We start from the raw sequence: 18,561 nt of genomic DNA, 5'->3' as shown, positions 1-18,561 counted from the left end.
CAACAGAACTCCACCATTGAAAGACAAGTTGCATTGAGAATAAGTAAATTTAAAAAAAAGGGGGCTTTCCAGTTAGTGTTCCAAGGAAATTCTTGCATACAATTGTGTTAGAGAAGCTTGCTCTGTCCAAAGCCTCTTGCCTTACTGTGCACTGAGGGACTCCTGTTGTTTAATATATGATATTAGGATAAAGTCATGGAGGCACAGTTTGAAAATCTGTTCTTTAACCCCTTTTCAGACTGGTGTCAAATTCCATGGTGTGTCAGTGGGTTTCAGGGAGACTGTACACAGACCAGAACAAGTCTGCTGCATGCACTGAACTTCTTATGCTTTGGAAATTGTTTTCTTAAAAATGTAATGGCCATGCTAAGTGTGAAGTTCCTGTTTTATTTTATCTTCCTGTAAGCACTCACCCATGTGCTTAGGGGCTCTTACAATGCTCTAAACATAGCATGTTGTATTTATGTAGAAATCCTGACATGTCAATTTGTCTTACTGGTTGATGGTGCTTTCTGTTCATTTTTGTTTGTCTATTTTGTTAACATATAACTTTTCCAGAAAATGAAAAGGTTTGGACAGGAGCTTTCTATTTTGAGGAAATGAAAACACTTTTCATATGTTCTGGGAAGAGGCTTCAGTAGAAACGCCCAAATGGCATGTGAAGTAAATCAAAATAAGTTAAAGTATGCTTTCCAAATATTTGTGTTGGAAACACTCTACACTTTTTACTTCATAGTGAACATTTCTTTTGTTACTTGGAAAATATATGTTCTAAAAATACTGTGCTGTGAGAATGTGTAGACTTCTGTAAACAAGGGGCATCCAACCAAATATGGGTATATTGCAGTATCAAATTGCTGTACCAGGAAAATGAAGCAGCTTCACTTTCATTGTTTAGAAGTCAATGGCTTTCTTCTTGAGACTTCATCATTAGGCAATAATGCTGATGAGGCATAATGGTCATGGAATAGCTAACTTTGAAAATGTTCTGTTCTTGTCAAGTTCTGTTGCTGATTGAGAAAATCCAGGCCCTGGAAACAGCTTATAATGGTGAAAATTAATCCTGGATTATGATTCAAGCATAAATAGAACCCAGCTTTTTTGCTCTGTGTGTTTTTTTACAAAAAAAAAATAATCCTGCTAATTGCAAAAACTACTACAAATATGTATTGCAGTGTCATATTTAAAAATATTTTTCATGGTCACCATATGCTTTATACTTTTTCAAAGACTTACATATATTACTTTTAACTAGCTTTATCTTCAGCTTATCTGAATAGTTGTTTATTCTGTTTTTCTTGACTTATTTATAGTTAACAATTTGATTTGTTTTAGTAGTATTTAGAAACATTAAGGTGATAAAAATTCTAAAATTGTGTTAAAATTTAAATTTCCATTTCAAATACCAACACAAGAACATAATTTATCAGTAATACTTTTCAGAACTGGCTTAGTTCCTCCCTTTAGGAATTTGTTTTTCTTTTTTTCCTGCAGGAAGAAGAAAGACGTATGGCATCTATTGCAGCCAGGAAAGAGGAAGAGAGGAAGCGTGAAAGCCATAGACAGACCTTGCTTAAGGTATTGCCTTGGCTGTTCTAAGGTTACTGTAAACCAGTTTACAGCAATCATTTAGATCCCTTTTTTGCTGCAGATATTATGTTATATATCCCAATATGCCTCTGTCTATTTTCACAGCTTCAGCAGTGCACTCCATGACTGAAACTCTGTTCAGTCAAATATGCAAGGTACGCTTTAGCAGAAAGCCCATGTTGAACACGAGTGTGATACATGGCAGCGGATGGCAGACTTCATAAATCCAGGCTAAAGTAAAGGATTCATCCAGTGATTTCACATTCCTTGGTCTGCCCTTTCCAGGTGAACACTCTGGCTGCAGCCATGCAGGCTGTTCTGCAGTAGTTTTTCCTTCGTTTTCTCCCATTGAATTTGTTCCTTTCTGTGGCTAGAGTGAAGGGGCCCTGAGGTCACAGGCAGGCTCCGGCTGTGTCCCTGTCAGCACAACTCTGATCTATCTTATCTCCCAGCCCAGCTGGCCTGCTTGGTGCTGACACACACAGACAGAAGTGCCCCACCAGGGGAGACCCAGGTTCCCTCCAGAATGCTCTTCATGGGCTGCTGACTGCATGAGCTGTGCTCCTAATAGGAGACCAAAATCCAGAATCTAAGAGTATCTTCATTCCATTTGCTGTGTGAATATCATCATTTGGCTCCAAATCCCTTTTTTTGGAGAAAAAAAGTTGGCTTTTTTCCTTTTTTTTCTTTTCTTTTTTTTTTGTCAGCCAGTAATGCCTATGCAAACAATCTCTTTCAATTTGGAATTAAATTAAACAAGAAATGTTCATGTCCATATTAAGTTTCCTAGGTAAAATCATATTTCATGAAGGGGATTAGACTGGATTAGTTGCAGGAGGCCATAAGAAGTGTAGCAAACATATAGAACTGAAAAATAAAAAGACACAAACAGAATGTTAACAGTATGTCAAAAGATGTTTTAAGTATATCAAAACCCCCCAAGAGAATAGGAGTGAAAAATTTTGTGTCCAGTGAATAAGAACATGTTTTGATTTCTTGTATATTTGTTTCCTTGCATATTTCTGTTTGATTAAAAAATATTGATATAATAAAAAAAGGCTTAGATATGGTTTGAGAGGTGATTTTGTGTTTTTAAGCAGTGTGTTTGTTTGGTTTTGGTATTTCTTCTTTCCCTGCAAGATATTGATGTATTTAAAGTATCTTCAGATCTGAAGTGCTAGTGATAGATCTTAGTAGCATCAAGAAATGGAAAATTAGTAAAGAATTTTCACACATGACATTGTCTCATGCTGTTGAAAATGTCTCTCTGACTAGAAAAAAAAGAGTAGGTATTTCTTTGTAGTTCATGTTCTTAACCATTGATGTAATGTTTCCTTGTAGCAGAGAGATTGTTTGTCTTGGTGGCCTGCATTTTGAGGTGCTTTTTGCTAGTGGAAAATTTCCTTAAAAGAAAAAATATTTTTAACACCTAGTGTCATCATTAAGCAATTTCAACATTACATTTTAGACTTTAATTTTATCAAAGTATATTTCCTATCTTCAAATAGTTAAGTGGCATAACAGTCAAATACCAATATTTTTCATATGATTTGATGATTTTGTAGATTTTCTTTGTGAATGAGTTGTTATGATTCAGGCTTTTTCCCTGTTCCACACATTTAAATTAAAGGAACAAATATGCTCATAGCTACAATGTCCAGCAAAAAAAAGTTGTTTCTTCATAGTTAAATCTGAAAAAAATATTTAGAGAACTATATTCTGCAATTTTCTTTTACCATCACATTTCTCCAACATTTCTTATGGTATATGAAATGGAAATGAAATTATAGGGACTTGTTCAGTAGCAAACAATTGCTGTTTTCCTGTATGCACTGCATTGAAAATGTTTATTTCACCAATGTCATCTCTTCTTTTTCCCTTGCTGATACTTGTCTGCCCAAACAACAGAATTTCTTCATCTCTTTTTCCAGACTTCTTTTTTATTGCTTCCGACCCACTCTTCTGGGAAAGCTTGAGATGTACTTTGAAATGTATAGAGAATGTCATTCCTTTCCAACAGTGGTTGAACTTGATATTTACTGGAACAAGAGAAAGTTACTGCTAGCAGAATCTTCACACTTGCAAAATTTGCTTTATGTAGAAGGAGTTCATGGAAGTTTCTGAAGTTCTGTAGGAATCCAGCAGCCCACATCTGAGGGCTAACAAAGCAGTAGAGCTGTACAGTAATTGAGGTTGAGACCCTCAGCCTTGAGAATGAACAGAATTTTCTAAAGATTGTTGTGATAAAAGCCACTGATGATTCCAACTTCTCTCCCTTTCTGTGACATGGAGCTTAGGCGTTGTGGAAGTCTAAGTGTTGAGCACTAACCAGAAAGCATCAAAACTCCCATGGCAAATGGAACATGAGCTAGAGTTTTGAGCTCTTTAAAATGGAAAAACTTGCAGAAGTAGCAGTTTCCATGTCCTAAGTAACTTCATGCTTTCATAAGTTGTGGATTTATTATGTTAATTTTCTTGTTTCTTTATTGCAAATTTTGTGAAATTATGTGCTGGCACTTGTGCAAAATAGCACTAGAACAGTGCATCCATTTTAATGCATAACCACCAACCACTAGTACAGTTTCTTCAATTTGAAACATTTAAAATGTTTTGCTTAAGCAGCATATTTCAGACCAAACAAATGTGCTGCTCCTGGCCTGTCATGTCTCATGGTGCCCTGTGTATCTCGTTTCAGGAAAAGAAGCGGTTAACGATTGGTAACATCGCTCGGCAGTGGGAGATCCAGCAGAACCAAATCGCTCTTGAGGCTTCTTTAAACAAAGATAAAGAAAATGAGCCCTGCCAGATCAATGGCAGTGCTGCATATGTATTTCCTGAAGAAAGCAGGTATTTTATTATTTGGTGATGCTTTTACCTGTTCATGTCTTCAGTTCCAGGTTACTGCTTCTCACCACTGAGATCTCGCTGTATTTTGTTATCAAAAGTACAATATATGCACATCAACCCTGAAAAGATGGTTTACTTTGCTTTTGACCATTAGTAATGAGTAACATGTTTAAAAAGAAATAGAACAGCAACTCATTGCCTAAAGAAGTGCAAGCTAAATTATTATGTGATTTTGCTAAATAAAGGACAACTTCATGTTTACAAGAAATGTTAATGTGAATTCCTGAGCCTTCTTGAGGCTGTTCGTTTCCTTAACAGCTTAGATTGTTGCCTTCAGTTTAAATGAACAAAATGAAGATGTATGAGCATTATGAAGATTTCTAATCTCTTTGTGTATCAAGATGCTTCATAGTTGAATTCAGGCTCTTAGTTTGAACTGCAGCATCTTTTATTAGACTGCTTTCACACCCATAAAGTAACAGTAGCAATTACCAGACTTAGTTTTATTCTCAAGATAATTTTAGTGGTTTTTTGTTTAAAAGATATTATTTTTGCTTATTTGCATCTAAAAAAGTGGCCATGTGGCCAGAAACCACTGCAGAACTTAATGAGCAGTGTATGCCTTGGATTGGCTAAAACTTCAACCTTGGCTAGCTTGGGCAAATGCCTGAAAAAATTGTCTGCACAAATTCAATAGCAAGTACAGCTTCCTGCTGTCCCTGGTCAATGCTGCGAATGTCAGGGATGCTCAGGAAGTCTTTGTCTCTCACAAGTAGAACCCATCTGAGTTTCAGTCTTTTATGGCTAGAATGGTTCTTATCTCCAGTCAAGTGCTGCATCTTTTGAAACCCTTTTTCCTTAGCATTTTTAAATTGCCATCATCTTTTCTATTCTTGTGCTTCCAAAGCTTTCCCCTGCACACATTTACCCACTGCTTTCTTGCCTGCTTGGTTTCTTTGCAATTTAATTCAGTGTTGGTAATCCCTCACCCATGACCAAGTCAGTGTAACTATGGTAGTTTGACTGTTTCTCTGTTAATGAAAAAATTCCCATTGCTTGAGAAATGATGCTGTTTTGATCACAGTGTTTTATGACAGTGAAGAATTGCAAGATGAGCTACTAAGCAATAAAATTGCAGGTGAAATTCAGAAGAGATAAGTAATTAGAGCTTCACATATGAAGTGGTGGGTTCTCAACATTTTCAGTTGAGTGAAATTTTAGAGTTCTGATTGTTATTGTCAAAGAACATCAGTCAAATGATTGTTGCTAGTCCAAATACATTAAAAAGACTAAGAATGTGGTCAAGAATAAAGTAATAACAATAATTACATAACTTTCTAGACCTTTATTTTGTGCTTATCCTGAGTTCTTTGTACACTTTAGGTCCAGCCAGATGAGTGTGTCATGTTTGAAATAGGACAAAAAGATATAGTATTCAGGAATACCTGGATTTATTGCTTAATTTTAAAATTGCTCTTGTGAATTGGAAAGGTCAGATTGTTTGAAAGAAGGGCTTGAGTTATTGCTTATGTCCACTTTTACATTTCACATCAAACAGAATGTGTTGCTTAAATAAATAGATTGTTTGAAGCTTTGTTTAGGTATCTAAAGCAACATGAACCATGCTAGGTTACCATTCTGAGCTAAAATTTTAAAGCCAATTATTAAATATGAATGGACTCTTTATTTAATTCAATCCATCACCATCTCAAATACACCCAGACCCTTTCTGCTGAACAAGTAGAACAAATACAGTGTTACTTGATGGAAGAACGGTTTTCCAGCCTTTAGTGTATTTGAACCAGATGGGGTACTGAAAATGAATGAATGCTGAGAAATGCCATTGCATTTGACAGTTGAGTTTAGGTAAAAGAAAGGACTGATATTTGGTAGAGTGATGATATTATTTCAAAATCATCTCATTTATATCACTGTATTTTTATTTCCTCTGCAGATCTCTTGATACAATCCTGAGCAGTGCAGTACAAGGCTTGTCTGTTCTGGAGTCTCATTTAGTGGAGGTGGAAGGAGACACTCTTGGCTTGTATGGTGCTGGGGCACTGGAGTGCCTGGATCGAAACTGGAGTGTACAAACAGCTGGCATTATTGCCACAGTCTCCTTTATGTTCATAGAATTTGATGAAATTGTTCAAGTGTTAGCAAAACTGAAGACAAAATTTCCTAATTGTGTGGTGAGCATGCCTTATGTTTCAGTCTGAACAGCTATGGAATATGGATTGTCCAATAGAACCTTACAATGGCATAGCCCCCCCACTAAGTGCTTTCATGTGAATAGACACAGTTAAGAATTGCATGTTTCCTGCTGTTATAATGATAACCTTGATGCTTAAAAATTCACCATTTAAATTTAGTTTTATTTTCAGACTGATTTTTATTTCTGTTAGTTCCTTTGACCTATCTAATTAAGTTGCAAAACTTGTGTGTAGATACAGTATTGTTGTCTGTACTGTTGTTGTGAAACCATGGTATCAGGAAGACTTCATTTGTGTCCAAAGAGCAAATTGCTCATAGGATAAAAAGATGAAGATTAGAAGGAATAGCTGACTAAATCAGCACAGTTATTGAAATTCCTCAGTTCTTGATGGAGAAAAGCAACATGAATGAGAATTCTCTTCAGTTTGTCTCTTTTTTTCTTAGTCATTCAAATCAGTCATTTTGATGCAAATAGTAAAATAGAGATAACAAACATAAGCAACTTGTAGCTCAGACTGATTGGCTCTGGAGCTCCCTGCTGCTTCTGAAGATTTTGAGTATAACAAAACTTAATGGTTTAATTGAGACTGATCAATTTGTGGGGAGCTTAAGGCAAATTTATCTGTCTTAATGAAACAATTGTTTCACTGTGGGTGGGGGACAATTTGTGGGCAATAGCAGAATCACAGCTAAGTTTTTGTCTTCACCATCAACTTTTCCCCCTTGCTCTTCCCACATTAGTGTTACTGTGTAGCACACACCATGCTCATAGGAACATTAGTGTAGGGCAGAGTATGATTTAGACCAGCACCCTGTGCCTGAAAAGGGCAGAATATTTTATGAGCATTTTTATCTGTAGATATTGCAGGTGCTTTACTTGTAGAATTAAAGTTGACGTTGTTTAAGTAGTATCACTGCTTTATATAACATTGAAAATATTCCTGCTTTAAGTAAAGAATTTACAAGTTGCTTGGGGCTTGTAACGTTGACCTCTCTTAGTATAAGTAATACAGCACTAGGTTGATACATTGATGCGTTTTGCTACAGAGACCTCAAATGAAACAATCTCAGTTGCTTCATCAGACACATGAGTGTTACTGTTTGAAAGTGGAGTGGCACAGAATAGAATCATTGTGTTCACTCTTTATTGTTTCCTTATTTAATCGATTGGGGTTTGATTTTCTTTAGCACCTGAAGTTTAAGGAGACAAATCTTGTGGCGCTGCAGCAGTTCAATGCCTTGGCTGAGATGCATCGCATGGAACAGTTGACAGTCGATCCTCAGGGAAATCCAGTTGTCAACTTCACTTTATGGAAATACTATATTCTCTTCAGACTGAACCATTTTAATCTGCAGAAGATAAATGGAGAGAAGGTAGGATGGTGGTGCTTCTTATAATTGCTCTTGCAGGATAAATTAGTGTTGTTTTTAAAAGAGCAGATAAATTCCTACTGAAATGAGCACAACCCTGTCAGTGTCATCTCAGTATTAGGGGGGGAAATATTTAAGTAGACTTCACCATGTAATTTCTTGTGCAATTAATATTAAAATTAATCATATCTAATAAAATTATGTGAAATTATTGTTATTAAAGAACTGCACAATTTTACTTGATTTTAAGAAGCACTTTTTTATTGTTTTTGAGAAAATCACAGCACTGACATTGAATACTTAAGCAAAAATGTGTTTGACAGACCCCTTAGTAGTTTACTGTATATGATTATTTACAATTGCAAGTGTTACAAAATACCATAGAATCATATTTTCTGCTTTAGGCCTGTTACAGGAAAAGTCTGTCAAATAGATGTTTAAATTTTTTTTTTCTGCTTGCTGTGTACAAGATCTTTAGGGTGTATTTTTTGTTGTTGAGTGAGCATTTCATGTTTAAATAAATAGAAAGTTAGGACACTAATATTGCTGTTCTTTGTATACTTTGTATTCCCCTTTACATCAAGTGAAATTAAATTTATTCAAGCATATAAAACAGCTATTTTATACTTGGGCTTTGATCATAAAGGGGGTGAAAATGGTTACAATGCAACACAATGTTTGAATGCACATTCAATTTTAAATGCTAAATAAGTTTAAGAGATGTTATGGAAGTTAATTAGAGCAAAAATAATACACAGCTTTAGCATTTAGATCTGGTATTTTAATTTGGTCATCATCATATGTTTTGGATTAGATATACTTGTTATCTGATCCAACCAAAGCTGGATGTTGTGGTTTACTTGGTTTTAGTTGTATAAAACATAGATTAGTTGCTCAGAAGAGTAAGAGTGAGTAAAGAGCTTAAATGAATTAACTAGCAAGGAAAGGATGGAAATAGGGCTCACTCCAACAGCACAGTATCTTGAAAAGGAAGAAAATATAACTATAGTAATCCCATGAAAAATATAGAATAACTTCAAATGTAGTAGTTTGCTAAAAAAATGCTTTTTAAATTTGATTTAAAAAATAGAAAGTTTATTTCTTTTTTTACTACATCATATTTTCAAAATCTGCTAGTGATTCAGATGAAAAGCAAGTAGATAATTCTTGTGTTTGGTCTTCATGGAGAGAAAAAGTAACACAACTGTTTTAGTAGACTTTTTGTTACAATCTCAAGGTCAACAAATTCAGTCTCTGAAGGAAAACTTTGTATTTAATAGTTCTTGGGGATTAATTTAGTAAATGGAGCACATGTAGCACAGCATGATTTTATGTAGGACATATATCAGATCTTAAATATGTATGACAAGAACATTTTTGTCCTCAACAAACGTTCAGCCAGACCACACTACATGAAGATGTGCATACAGAAATTTTTTTCTGGTGTCATTAATCATTTGCAAAGTGCCTTAGCTAAGCAGAAGAAAGAGATGAGCTCTGATTGCTGTTTTTCATTACCCTACGGCAGAAGTCATGATATTCAGCTTTGCAGATGTGTATTACCTATTGGATTAACATGAGCAATAAAAAATTCTATTTCAATGTAAAGAACACAACCCCTGAAGTGATTCTCAGCCCTTAGATCAGCCCTAAATAACAGTTCCAGATGACAGAAAGGGAAATGTGCATATTCTGCTATTCTGATCACCATTTGTGTGCACTGTTTGTGGAGACAATATTGTGTTGTCAGCTCTGAGGTACACAGAGCTGCAAAGTAAAAGCAATATATACTAACAGAATTAACTAAATAAATTGCATTACTCTAGCACTATTAAACTGTAAAAAAAACCTTTTATTTTCTCCCCAGCCTTCCCCCACCACTCCAGTTAATATTCCAGGCTAGAAGCTGAGTGTTGGTCTCCCCTAGCAATGATTCTGTGCCTTTGTCCAATTGTTACATTTACTAACTGTGAAGAAGCAAATTGTCTTTATTGAGATACTATTCTTCCCAGTGATAGTGATCTCAGATTAATTCTAAGCTCAGATTAATTTTAAGCTGTCCAGGTTTGAAGTTACCAAGCCCTCCAGAGTGCTGTCCACCCCGTGGTATGGGATAGAGTGTGACAGATGCATCCCTTTGCCTGAGCAGGGCTGCTGGCACAGTCAGGCCCTGCTCTGTGCACTTGGCAAGGAGCGGGCACAAAGCCTTACATTTATGTGATACCACCGTTATCATCTTTTTGTGATTAATGGAGCAAACAATGCACTGCACTAAGATAGAGAACATGAGTTTCTGTGAGCTGGAGACTGTATTCAGCATTGCTGTCTCTGTTGACCTGGTCCTTATGCTTCTCTTAACATAAATAAATACATTAAAATCACTTATTTCTCCAGCAGGCTTTTCTGCCTACACTGGGCTTTGTTTCCCTAGCTGCCTTCTGTGCTCTTTGTTTTAGACCTTGCTTCTGTTCCAGACTGTTCAGCAAGGTCATCTACTCCTAGGCTACTAAGTAAGACTTACTTAATTTTTAAGTGAAAATGAACAACTCCACTTTAAAAATTGAATTTGCATTTCTAATTTCCTGATCTGTGTTTTGACTGAATTTACCCCTGCATTATGCTATTGCAGTATACTTTAGGCAGTGTAGATTGTATAGTCTCTAAACATTACAAAAGAATACAATAAAAATCTGTTAATGTGGATCAAAATTCCATTTTATGCACACATTTCAATAACACAGATTACAAAGTTTGTCTGGAAGTTCTTAGTAAATATTGTCAGTATTGAAGTGTATTTAATAATGGGTTGCTCTCCCAAAGTATGTTTTCTGGATGAAATTTAATTTCCATTCATCCTAAGTTAAGAAGTCAATGAGTAAGTTTCATTGTCCAGTGTTATCCAGGTCAGATTTCATGATCATAAAGATTGCTTCTGCACTCAGTACAAAGCCAGGAGCCCAGAAACTGTGCCAACAAACTTTTGGCACTTGAAGTCAGTTCATAGTCTGGCCATCAGGGAGAAACACAGGCCATGGTCTCCAGAGATTACAAGCCAAGACAAACAAAAACTAGTAACCACCACCACCAAAGAATGAATCTCTTCCACTTTACGCTTTTCAATTTTGTATAAAACAAATCCTGAAAATTTTTCAACCACTGAAAGTTAGTTTAAAGAGCAGCTGGAACTTAATATTGAAACAACAGTGTGGTAGACATTTAGAGAAATATAATGAGTGAACACTTATTTTCAGGAGCTGAAAAATACAGAGAAAATTTTTTCCCTCTAAAGCCTCTCTTTTATAAAACCTTTTCCATGATGCTGCCAAAATAAGGGAGTCTGTAAGTTATCTTTTCACATGTGCATGCCCAGAATCTTTCTGTTTCTCCAGCATAACTTAATCAGAAATTTTCCAATAGACCTTTTGTAAGTGCATGCAGTATGGAGCAGAATTAATATGTCTGGCCTTCAGAAAATGAATGTAAGAAACCTTTTTAAATTTCCTTGCTTCACGAAGACTATCATGAAGCACAGGGCAGCATGTATTTACATTAAAATATTCAGACTGACAGGAAATAAAACAAGCACCAGTACCTCATCTGGTTTCTTTAAAATACATTTAAAGTGCCAGCAGAAGCAAGTCTATGTTTTGAAGATGTGCCTGCAACAGATCTGTGTGCAGTGTTCTATATTAAAAATTTCAGTTAATTCTCAATGTACATATGTAATGAAATATGAATGTGCTAATTTTGAAATGTAATTTTTTTTCTTTTTTCTCCCCTTCCCACTCTCTAACAGGTTACTGAAAATGACATTGTAAAGGCAGAAAGGCTCTTTGGCATTCTGGCATATGTGGCATCTTCAGAGCTGCCTCATTACCGCATGCTTTCATTATTTGGAGAATCTAGGTAAAACACAAGAACAGAACTGGAGTTTGTCCAGAACATGTTGTTTAACTCTTTTGCACACTGTTATAATTCTTTTTATCTAAAAAGATAAAAATTTCACAAATACCATCTTCTAGAAGATAGGTCCTCTGCATAGTGCACAGGAGTTACCATCTCCTGGTCTTTGTAGCCAGAGGTTTTCCCAGAAGTTGTCTGAAGTCTACTGAGGAGATGAAAAGGAATGTGCACACAAATGAACTGCATGTTCAATTCTGCATTTGTACTGGGATTGCTGAAGACTTGTGGAGCTTCATGACAAGAACTGTTATTTTTTAGTGGGTATTTTATAGTGGGTAATTAATGGTTAACAGATTTAAGAGTTGTACTGTAAAAAAGGGTGCCAAACCCCCCTATTTTTTGTCTTCTATAGAAGACTATGCAGAAATACTTAGTAAAAGTTAAAGCTGCAAGACTTCCTATTTAGGAGATGCTATGTGATAGATATCAGAGACAATTGTTTAGAGACAAATTAATGAAGGGACATCTAGAGTCATATGTATTTTAATAACTTGAGGGTGCAAAGTACTTTAAAGCTCAAAAATGTATGTTCAAAAGGAGAAACCCCCCCTCAAAATTGCTAGAAACATCTGCACTTAAAAGATTTTGATTATTCGGATTGTAAATCTCATTTCACAGGAGGAAGCAATTCCATTATCTGCTGGAGGGAAAGGGAAAGAAATCTGGGATTGGGAGTGAAGAAAGTAGTGATAACAGAAGAAGTGGAGGGGAAAGCACAGCTCGAGCAACGTTGAATTACATGACAAAAGATTTTCATATGGAAAAGCTTGAGGTAAATATATCATTACAAAATATTTACATTTTCTGTTAGGTAACCTTAGGCTACTACTCTTTGAATTTATCTGTGTCAAGTTTCAGTTGTGCTATTGATAATGGTGGTTTTAAAAGATCACTGCTTAATGTATTTACATATCTGATCAAACATTTTATCTAACTGATCTTTTCCTCACAATACTGGAAAATGTTCAGTTTCTGTCTTTGGTGAAGTGATTCCTGAACAATGCCATAGTCTCAGAAATACATTCTCAACTACAAGCCATATGGAGTGAACACAATTTTTTTAGGAAGAAAAATATATATTGCACATGATAGATTTTCCCTGAATGAATTGGTGAAGAGCACCTTCAGAAAACACATGAGAGAGTGCAGGCTGTAGTAATAAAAAGCTGCTTCGTAGCTTTTAAGTGAGCTCCAGGAAAATAAATATATAGGCAAAGTACCAGGTTTAATTATTAATAAAATTGCAAGCTGGCTTGTTTCAGACAAGGGCATCAGTCACGCTTGTTTTAGTTTGTGTTTTTGATCTGCTCACTCTTTTGCTTGGGCAGAGGGAAATTGTTCCCAGGGAGAATATGATTTTTTCAGCCACAATCTCCCTTCTGAGCAATCATCATGAGTTCTAACTGTAGGTACTCTCCTTCCCACATTTGTCCCATTGTTTGTTTTTTGATTATGTGGAAATATGTAAATCCTGTAGTGCAAGAAAGTAAATCAAATTCAGTAATCACTGAATCTTTTATTCCATTGTGGTTTTATTATCTCAGACCCACAGCATAAAAAGGAGACCATGACTGCATGTATGGAGAGTTTAAATTAAGAAAACATTTTAGTCTCAAAAATTCCGATAGCTCTTAAATCTTTGAATGGCGTGAAGACAGTGAAGTATTCCTGTTGCCCTTTACCATGGAACCAGCCCTATAATAAAATAAAATAAAGTAAGCTTAGTATTTGTACAGTCCATTAAATAAATGTGTTGTTTTCTCTTCCCAGTGCAGAATTCCCAGCTTGTCCTTTGCTGTAGCATTGTGCATGCAGCAGCAGGTACTGCAGGGTGTCACAAGAGCATGTTCTGGCAAAAGGAACCCTTCCAGGTCCCCAGCAGCAGTAAACTAACATCACAAACGTGGCTGAAGAAGTGTATTGCTAAAGATGACAGTCTTGAGTCTTTGATTAATAACTTGGGGTTTTAGCTGAAACTGCTGGAAGGCATTTTCTCACCTTTATTAGTCATTAAAAACTTTGGTTTTGGTGGCCTGAAGCATGATCTAACATTTTTTAAAATGCTGCTATTCAAGCTAGGTAGATATTTAGCTCCAGTATAACTTACTATTCAAAGCTTAAGGCATTTTATAGAAACTTTGCAGAATCAGGGATTTATATGGTTTGAATTACTAAAATGCAGAGCTAGTAGTTGCACAAAGCTTAGTATCTTTTTATTATTAAAGTTTCACCTTGCTTCAGTATCTAATATAATACACATTACGAACCAGCACTTGCCAGGGTGACTGTGGAACAGGATGAGTACTGGCGTATTTTTCTATGACCATATTCTTGTTAGGGCATGTAGAGAAATATCTACTTTTCAACTGTTGTACTGTAAAGATGAAATTCTGGGGAGAGAAGGAAAAGTAGTTTAGTGTTTAATAATTTCTGTACAATTTCACTGTTATACCAGAAAGCAACACAAACTGTAATGCTGTTAACAGGTATTTATATAATTACTTGAAAGTTAATTTCAGATAAATTAATTACTTAATATAGTAGGAATATTATGAATGCATTAAGGTTCTGTGGCCACACTCATGAAAGTGAGTGGGCCATGCAACTCAAAACCAGGGGGAGAAAGTATACAATAGCATCTGGCAGCTAATTGCTTTGTTCTTTAATTCATTCAATTTTTGAGAGGATTTTTGTGGATTTGCTCTTGTTTAACCTTTTTTTCCTTTTCTTTATACATTGTGCAATTTTTCTGTCATGCAGGAAATCAAAGAAAGAAAGACATTTTGCCAGACATACGTTGAGAACTTAGTGAAAGAAGCAGCTGACATCAATATGAAGAATGAATCCTTGCAGAAGCTCTGGCCTCAGCTGTTCATTGAGCTTGTCCGAGATGCAGTGCTGGAAATACGCAATAAAAACTCCTACATGAAACTCTGCCTCCAGAGGATCACTGAGCAGAAACAGTAGAGTCTTGCAGGCTTTTGGTTCACTATTCTCTCGTTTTACAAACATAAACCAATAGAATATGAAATTATCATCACTAGGGCATACTTCACTTCCTCCCCCCAAAGGGATGCCTTTAAATCTTAATTAACTCTCATTAGTTTTGAAATGAAAGTTTACTTTCATACTGCTTTACCAATGCTTCCTTGGCTATCTAAAGTGATAGCAAAGAAATGACTTGGTGATTGTTTTACTAAGTTCTTGTTTATTTTTTCTGCTACCCTTGATTCTGTAGTGCTACAGCATTGATTTTTAAGGAAAGAATTTACAAAGCTTGCCTTATTTTTATTGAACACTTTTCAATTGGTACTTTTTTGACTGCTGCTGTTTAAAAAACCCAAGAATAGTAGCTAAATTTTTTTATGACCAGAACCTAATAAATTATTTTACATCCTGAACTCGATGAAGACTTATTATTATTGTTTAATTTGTCAGAATGTAGAACACTTTTGCACATGAGAGTGCTCAGAATGTTGACTTTTAATCAGCCTAATTCTCAACTGGATAAATTGCCCAAACTTAATTTCAAATGTTTTTTGTTAATGTTACTAAGGTTGTGTAAATTGTTATAGGTAAAATATGATTCCAGGCTGTTCTCACTTGAGCTTTATTTTTATTTTGTTAAAATATGTTAGTATAATTTATTTTGTTAACTTATTAACTTCTGAGGCTTGCCAAGATCAAATGAGCTAAAATGCATGCATTACATTTGGTAGGGAGACTGATAACTGCTATTCAGTTGTAATTCATTTCTGTGGCTCTGTGAAAATTTCATATTATCAATAAAAACAAATTCTTCACTTTTACCTTTCACAGATACTATAAAGAAGTACTGTGTGCAAAGAAAAGACCTAATGCTGCATGAAGAGATGAGACAAAACTTGCCCCAAAATCAACTGAAGGGGTAGAAAAAACCCCCATTCCATAACACAGTAACTACCACAATAAATGCACTGCAGCTTGCCAGCTTCTGTCCAGAAATTGAATCTAGGAAGCCTTAGCAAGTCCAGCTGATTGCCATGGATGGCATTCAGATGCAGGTAGAAAGTTGTGCCATTTAAATTTAATTTTTTTGTTCCATTGTATCTTAACTAAAACAATCTAAAACCTTTGTGCATTTTTTACTTAATTAAAACTGTTCTTATTTTACTTGGGCTCATTTATAAAAAAGAAACTAAAGAAAACTTCCTGCAAAGATTTCTATGACTCAAAGGTAAGTTTATTTTTAAACTGTATCTAGAAGGTATTTTCTGTCAAAGCAGAGATGCAGATACAGTTTAATACGTTTTTATGGCCAGAAAATCATGGAAGGTTTGGGTTGGAATGGACTTTAAAGATCATCTAGTTCCAATGCTCTGTCAGAGGCAGGGACATTTTCCACTAGACCAGATTGCCCAAAGCCATGTCCAGCCTGGCCCTGAACACTTCCAGGGATGGGGCAGCCACAGCTTCTCTGGGTAACCTGTGCTGGGGCCTCACCACCCTCACAGGAAGAATTTCTTCCATATATCCAATCTAAATCTTCCCTCTTTCATTTCAAGCCATTCCCCCTTGTCCTGTCACCATGTGCCCTTGTTCAAACGCCCTCTCCAGTTCTCTTGGAGCCCTCATGGGCGGTGGAAGGGGCTTTAAGGTCTCCCTTGACTCTTGTCCAGGCTGAGCAGAACAAGCCCCCTGAGCCTTGAATGAGTACAGGAATTAAATGGTCACAGGTGTTTTGGAGAGCTCAGCCTGCTTGCATTCAGGTCAGGCTGGTCCATCTGTGTTGTGTGAGGGAATCCAGTTTCAGAGCATGTGACAGGAGGCAGTGATGTGGGTACATCACTGTTAAATGCCATTTTCCATTTGGTTCAAGTTCCATTTGCAGGTAGTTGCTTTTCAGTCTGCAGAACGTAGTGGAGGTTAAGTCATTTAAATTCTAAGGGAGTGTTAGAATTCCTGGAGAAACTGCTCCAGCAGTTGATAGAATTTAATAGAAACAATCACCTATCTGGGCTGTTTGAACTGCTTCATGGAATTTATAATAAGATTAGTTTATTTGGTGGGATTTTTGTTTCCTTTCCATTGGAAAATTGCACTCTCAAGTTTTTTAGTGCATTTTATTGAAGGAACAAATTAGGGCCCTGCAAAATGTAAGAAAAGGAGAGTTTACATTAGAGAAACATCCAGTGTAGAAATGACCATGCAATAGGTTTTTGGATCTGTCATTTTCTTTACATATCTTCTGTGCCAAGGGGGTGCATGAAGCAATTCCAGCTTCTGCAGGGGGACAGAAAGCTCAGCAGCTGTGTGGAAGTGCAGAGCTCTCCTGATGATGTAGCTGGAACAGATGGGCCCCTTTTGAATCAGATTCAGCAGCAGTAAAAGAGTGGAAAAAAATGTTTTAAGAAGGTTGTATTGGTCTAGAGGAACAGGAAGTCCTCCATGGGAAAATCAAGAGAAAAGCCAGACTTTCTGATATTGAGTCTTTAGAAGCATAATCCTGGTTTGAGGCTTTAAGGTAGGGTCTTGAAAAAATGAATCAGAGGGTATTGATGGGGAGTTGTAGAAACATCTTAAAATGCTCTGTATTCCCAGTGCTCTCTGAATGCTGCCAGTTTGGACTTTTTTCACTAATAGCAGCTGTTTCATAACAGGATTGCTAAATGGCTGAAGTGAGGGTAGGTAGGCAGCTATTATAAATGAAGAAAAGATTAATGTTGGGCTCATGTGTTCTTTTCACATAAAACCAGTAGGAAAAAAAGAAGGAACTTACATTTTCACTAATTCTTTTTAGGAAACAAGTGATAAATTAAAGTGATGTTAGGCCTAAGAATACATAGAATTTTCAGCAGATGGAGGATCTTAAAATTGTTAGCATGCTAGATGTTGTTTTTGTGGTTAAGCAAATAATTTCTTAATTCATAGAGACTCATGAGATACATTCTTGTAGTTGCTTATTAGGGAGTTCCCAAGTACCTAAAAATTTGAAGGTCATATAAGCAGCAAATTCTTAGATGTTCTGAAACTTAAGTGCCACAAATATGAACTTTCTGTGGCTACAGATGCAAACTGATGAGTTAAAATAGCAATTGATATTGAAGCTAGGGAACCTTTAAATAAAACCTTCCAGTCTGAAAGCAGTTCTTTCTTTCTTCTTCAAAAGCCTTTCAATGCTGCATAAAACCAAATTTTGATGTTCCTAATATTATTTGATATCCCATCCAAAGTAAACTGTGATCTTCTCCTGTAGCTGACTTCTGCACAAGACAGGAACTATTACTGTAAAATATCTGTATGTTAACTAGAAATCTCCTTTAGGGTTAAAAAGATACTGTTTAAAGTCCTTTGGAAACTTTTGGGGTTGATTTCTGGATTATTTATGCAATTTATTTCTTTCCTGAGACAAATTTCTTCTATGTCCAGCCAAAAGCAGATAATGATGTAGGATATTTTGTGCAGTTTCAGTTCAGCTGTTTCACACACGAAGGCCCCATTATGTCATGCAGAGTCACTGTTTGTTACACAACTGAAATTTGATCTTCAGTAAGGAGACTGATGAGGAGCTGTATTTTGTACATTCCTTCTAATGCA

General features: G+C 36.0%; 1 protein-coding gene across 3 annotated transcripts in view; it reads left to right on the top strand.

Annotated features, from left to right (window-relative positions):
* LRRC49 (leucine rich repeat containing 49) overlaps positions 1–16,137 on the top strand; it is a 36,741-nt gene extending 20,604 nt beyond the window's left edge. For 2 of the 3 annotated variants that reach the window (XM_031055944.1, XM_031055943.1), the window contains exons 3-10: positions 1,495–1,578; positions 4,286–4,437; positions 6,392–6,629; positions 7,840–8,025; positions 11,819–11,928; positions 12,604–12,757; positions 14,746–14,948; positions 15,805–16,137. In XM_031055944.1, coding sequence (XP_030911804.1) covers positions 1,510–1,578; positions 4,286–4,437; positions 6,392–6,629; positions 7,840–8,025; positions 11,819–11,928; positions 12,604–12,757; positions 14,746–14,948; positions 15,805–15,853 — 1,161 coding nt within the window. In that variant the 5' untranslated portion in view covers positions 1,495–1,509 and the 3' untranslated portion in view covers positions 15,854–16,137. Of the gene's footprint in view, positions 1–1,494; positions 1,579–4,285; positions 4,438–6,391; positions 6,630–7,839; positions 8,026–11,818; positions 11,929–12,603; positions 12,758–14,745 lie in introns of all 3 variants that reach the window. The other variant, XM_031055945.1, reaches the window with a different exon arrangement.
* The last annotated feature ends 2,424 nt before the right edge of the window (positions 16,138–18,561 follow it).

Source organism: Geospiza fortis, unplaced genomic scaffold (assembly GCF_000277835.1).
Source record: "Geospiza fortis unplaced genomic scaffold, GeoFor_1.0 scaffold171, whole genome shotgun sequence".
Taxonomy (NCBI): domain Eukaryota; kingdom Metazoa; phylum Chordata; class Aves; order Passeriformes; family Thraupidae; genus Geospiza; species Geospiza fortis.
The sequence above is the reverse complement of the archived record's forward strand: the minus strand, read 5'-3'. Positions and strand labels throughout refer to the sequence as shown.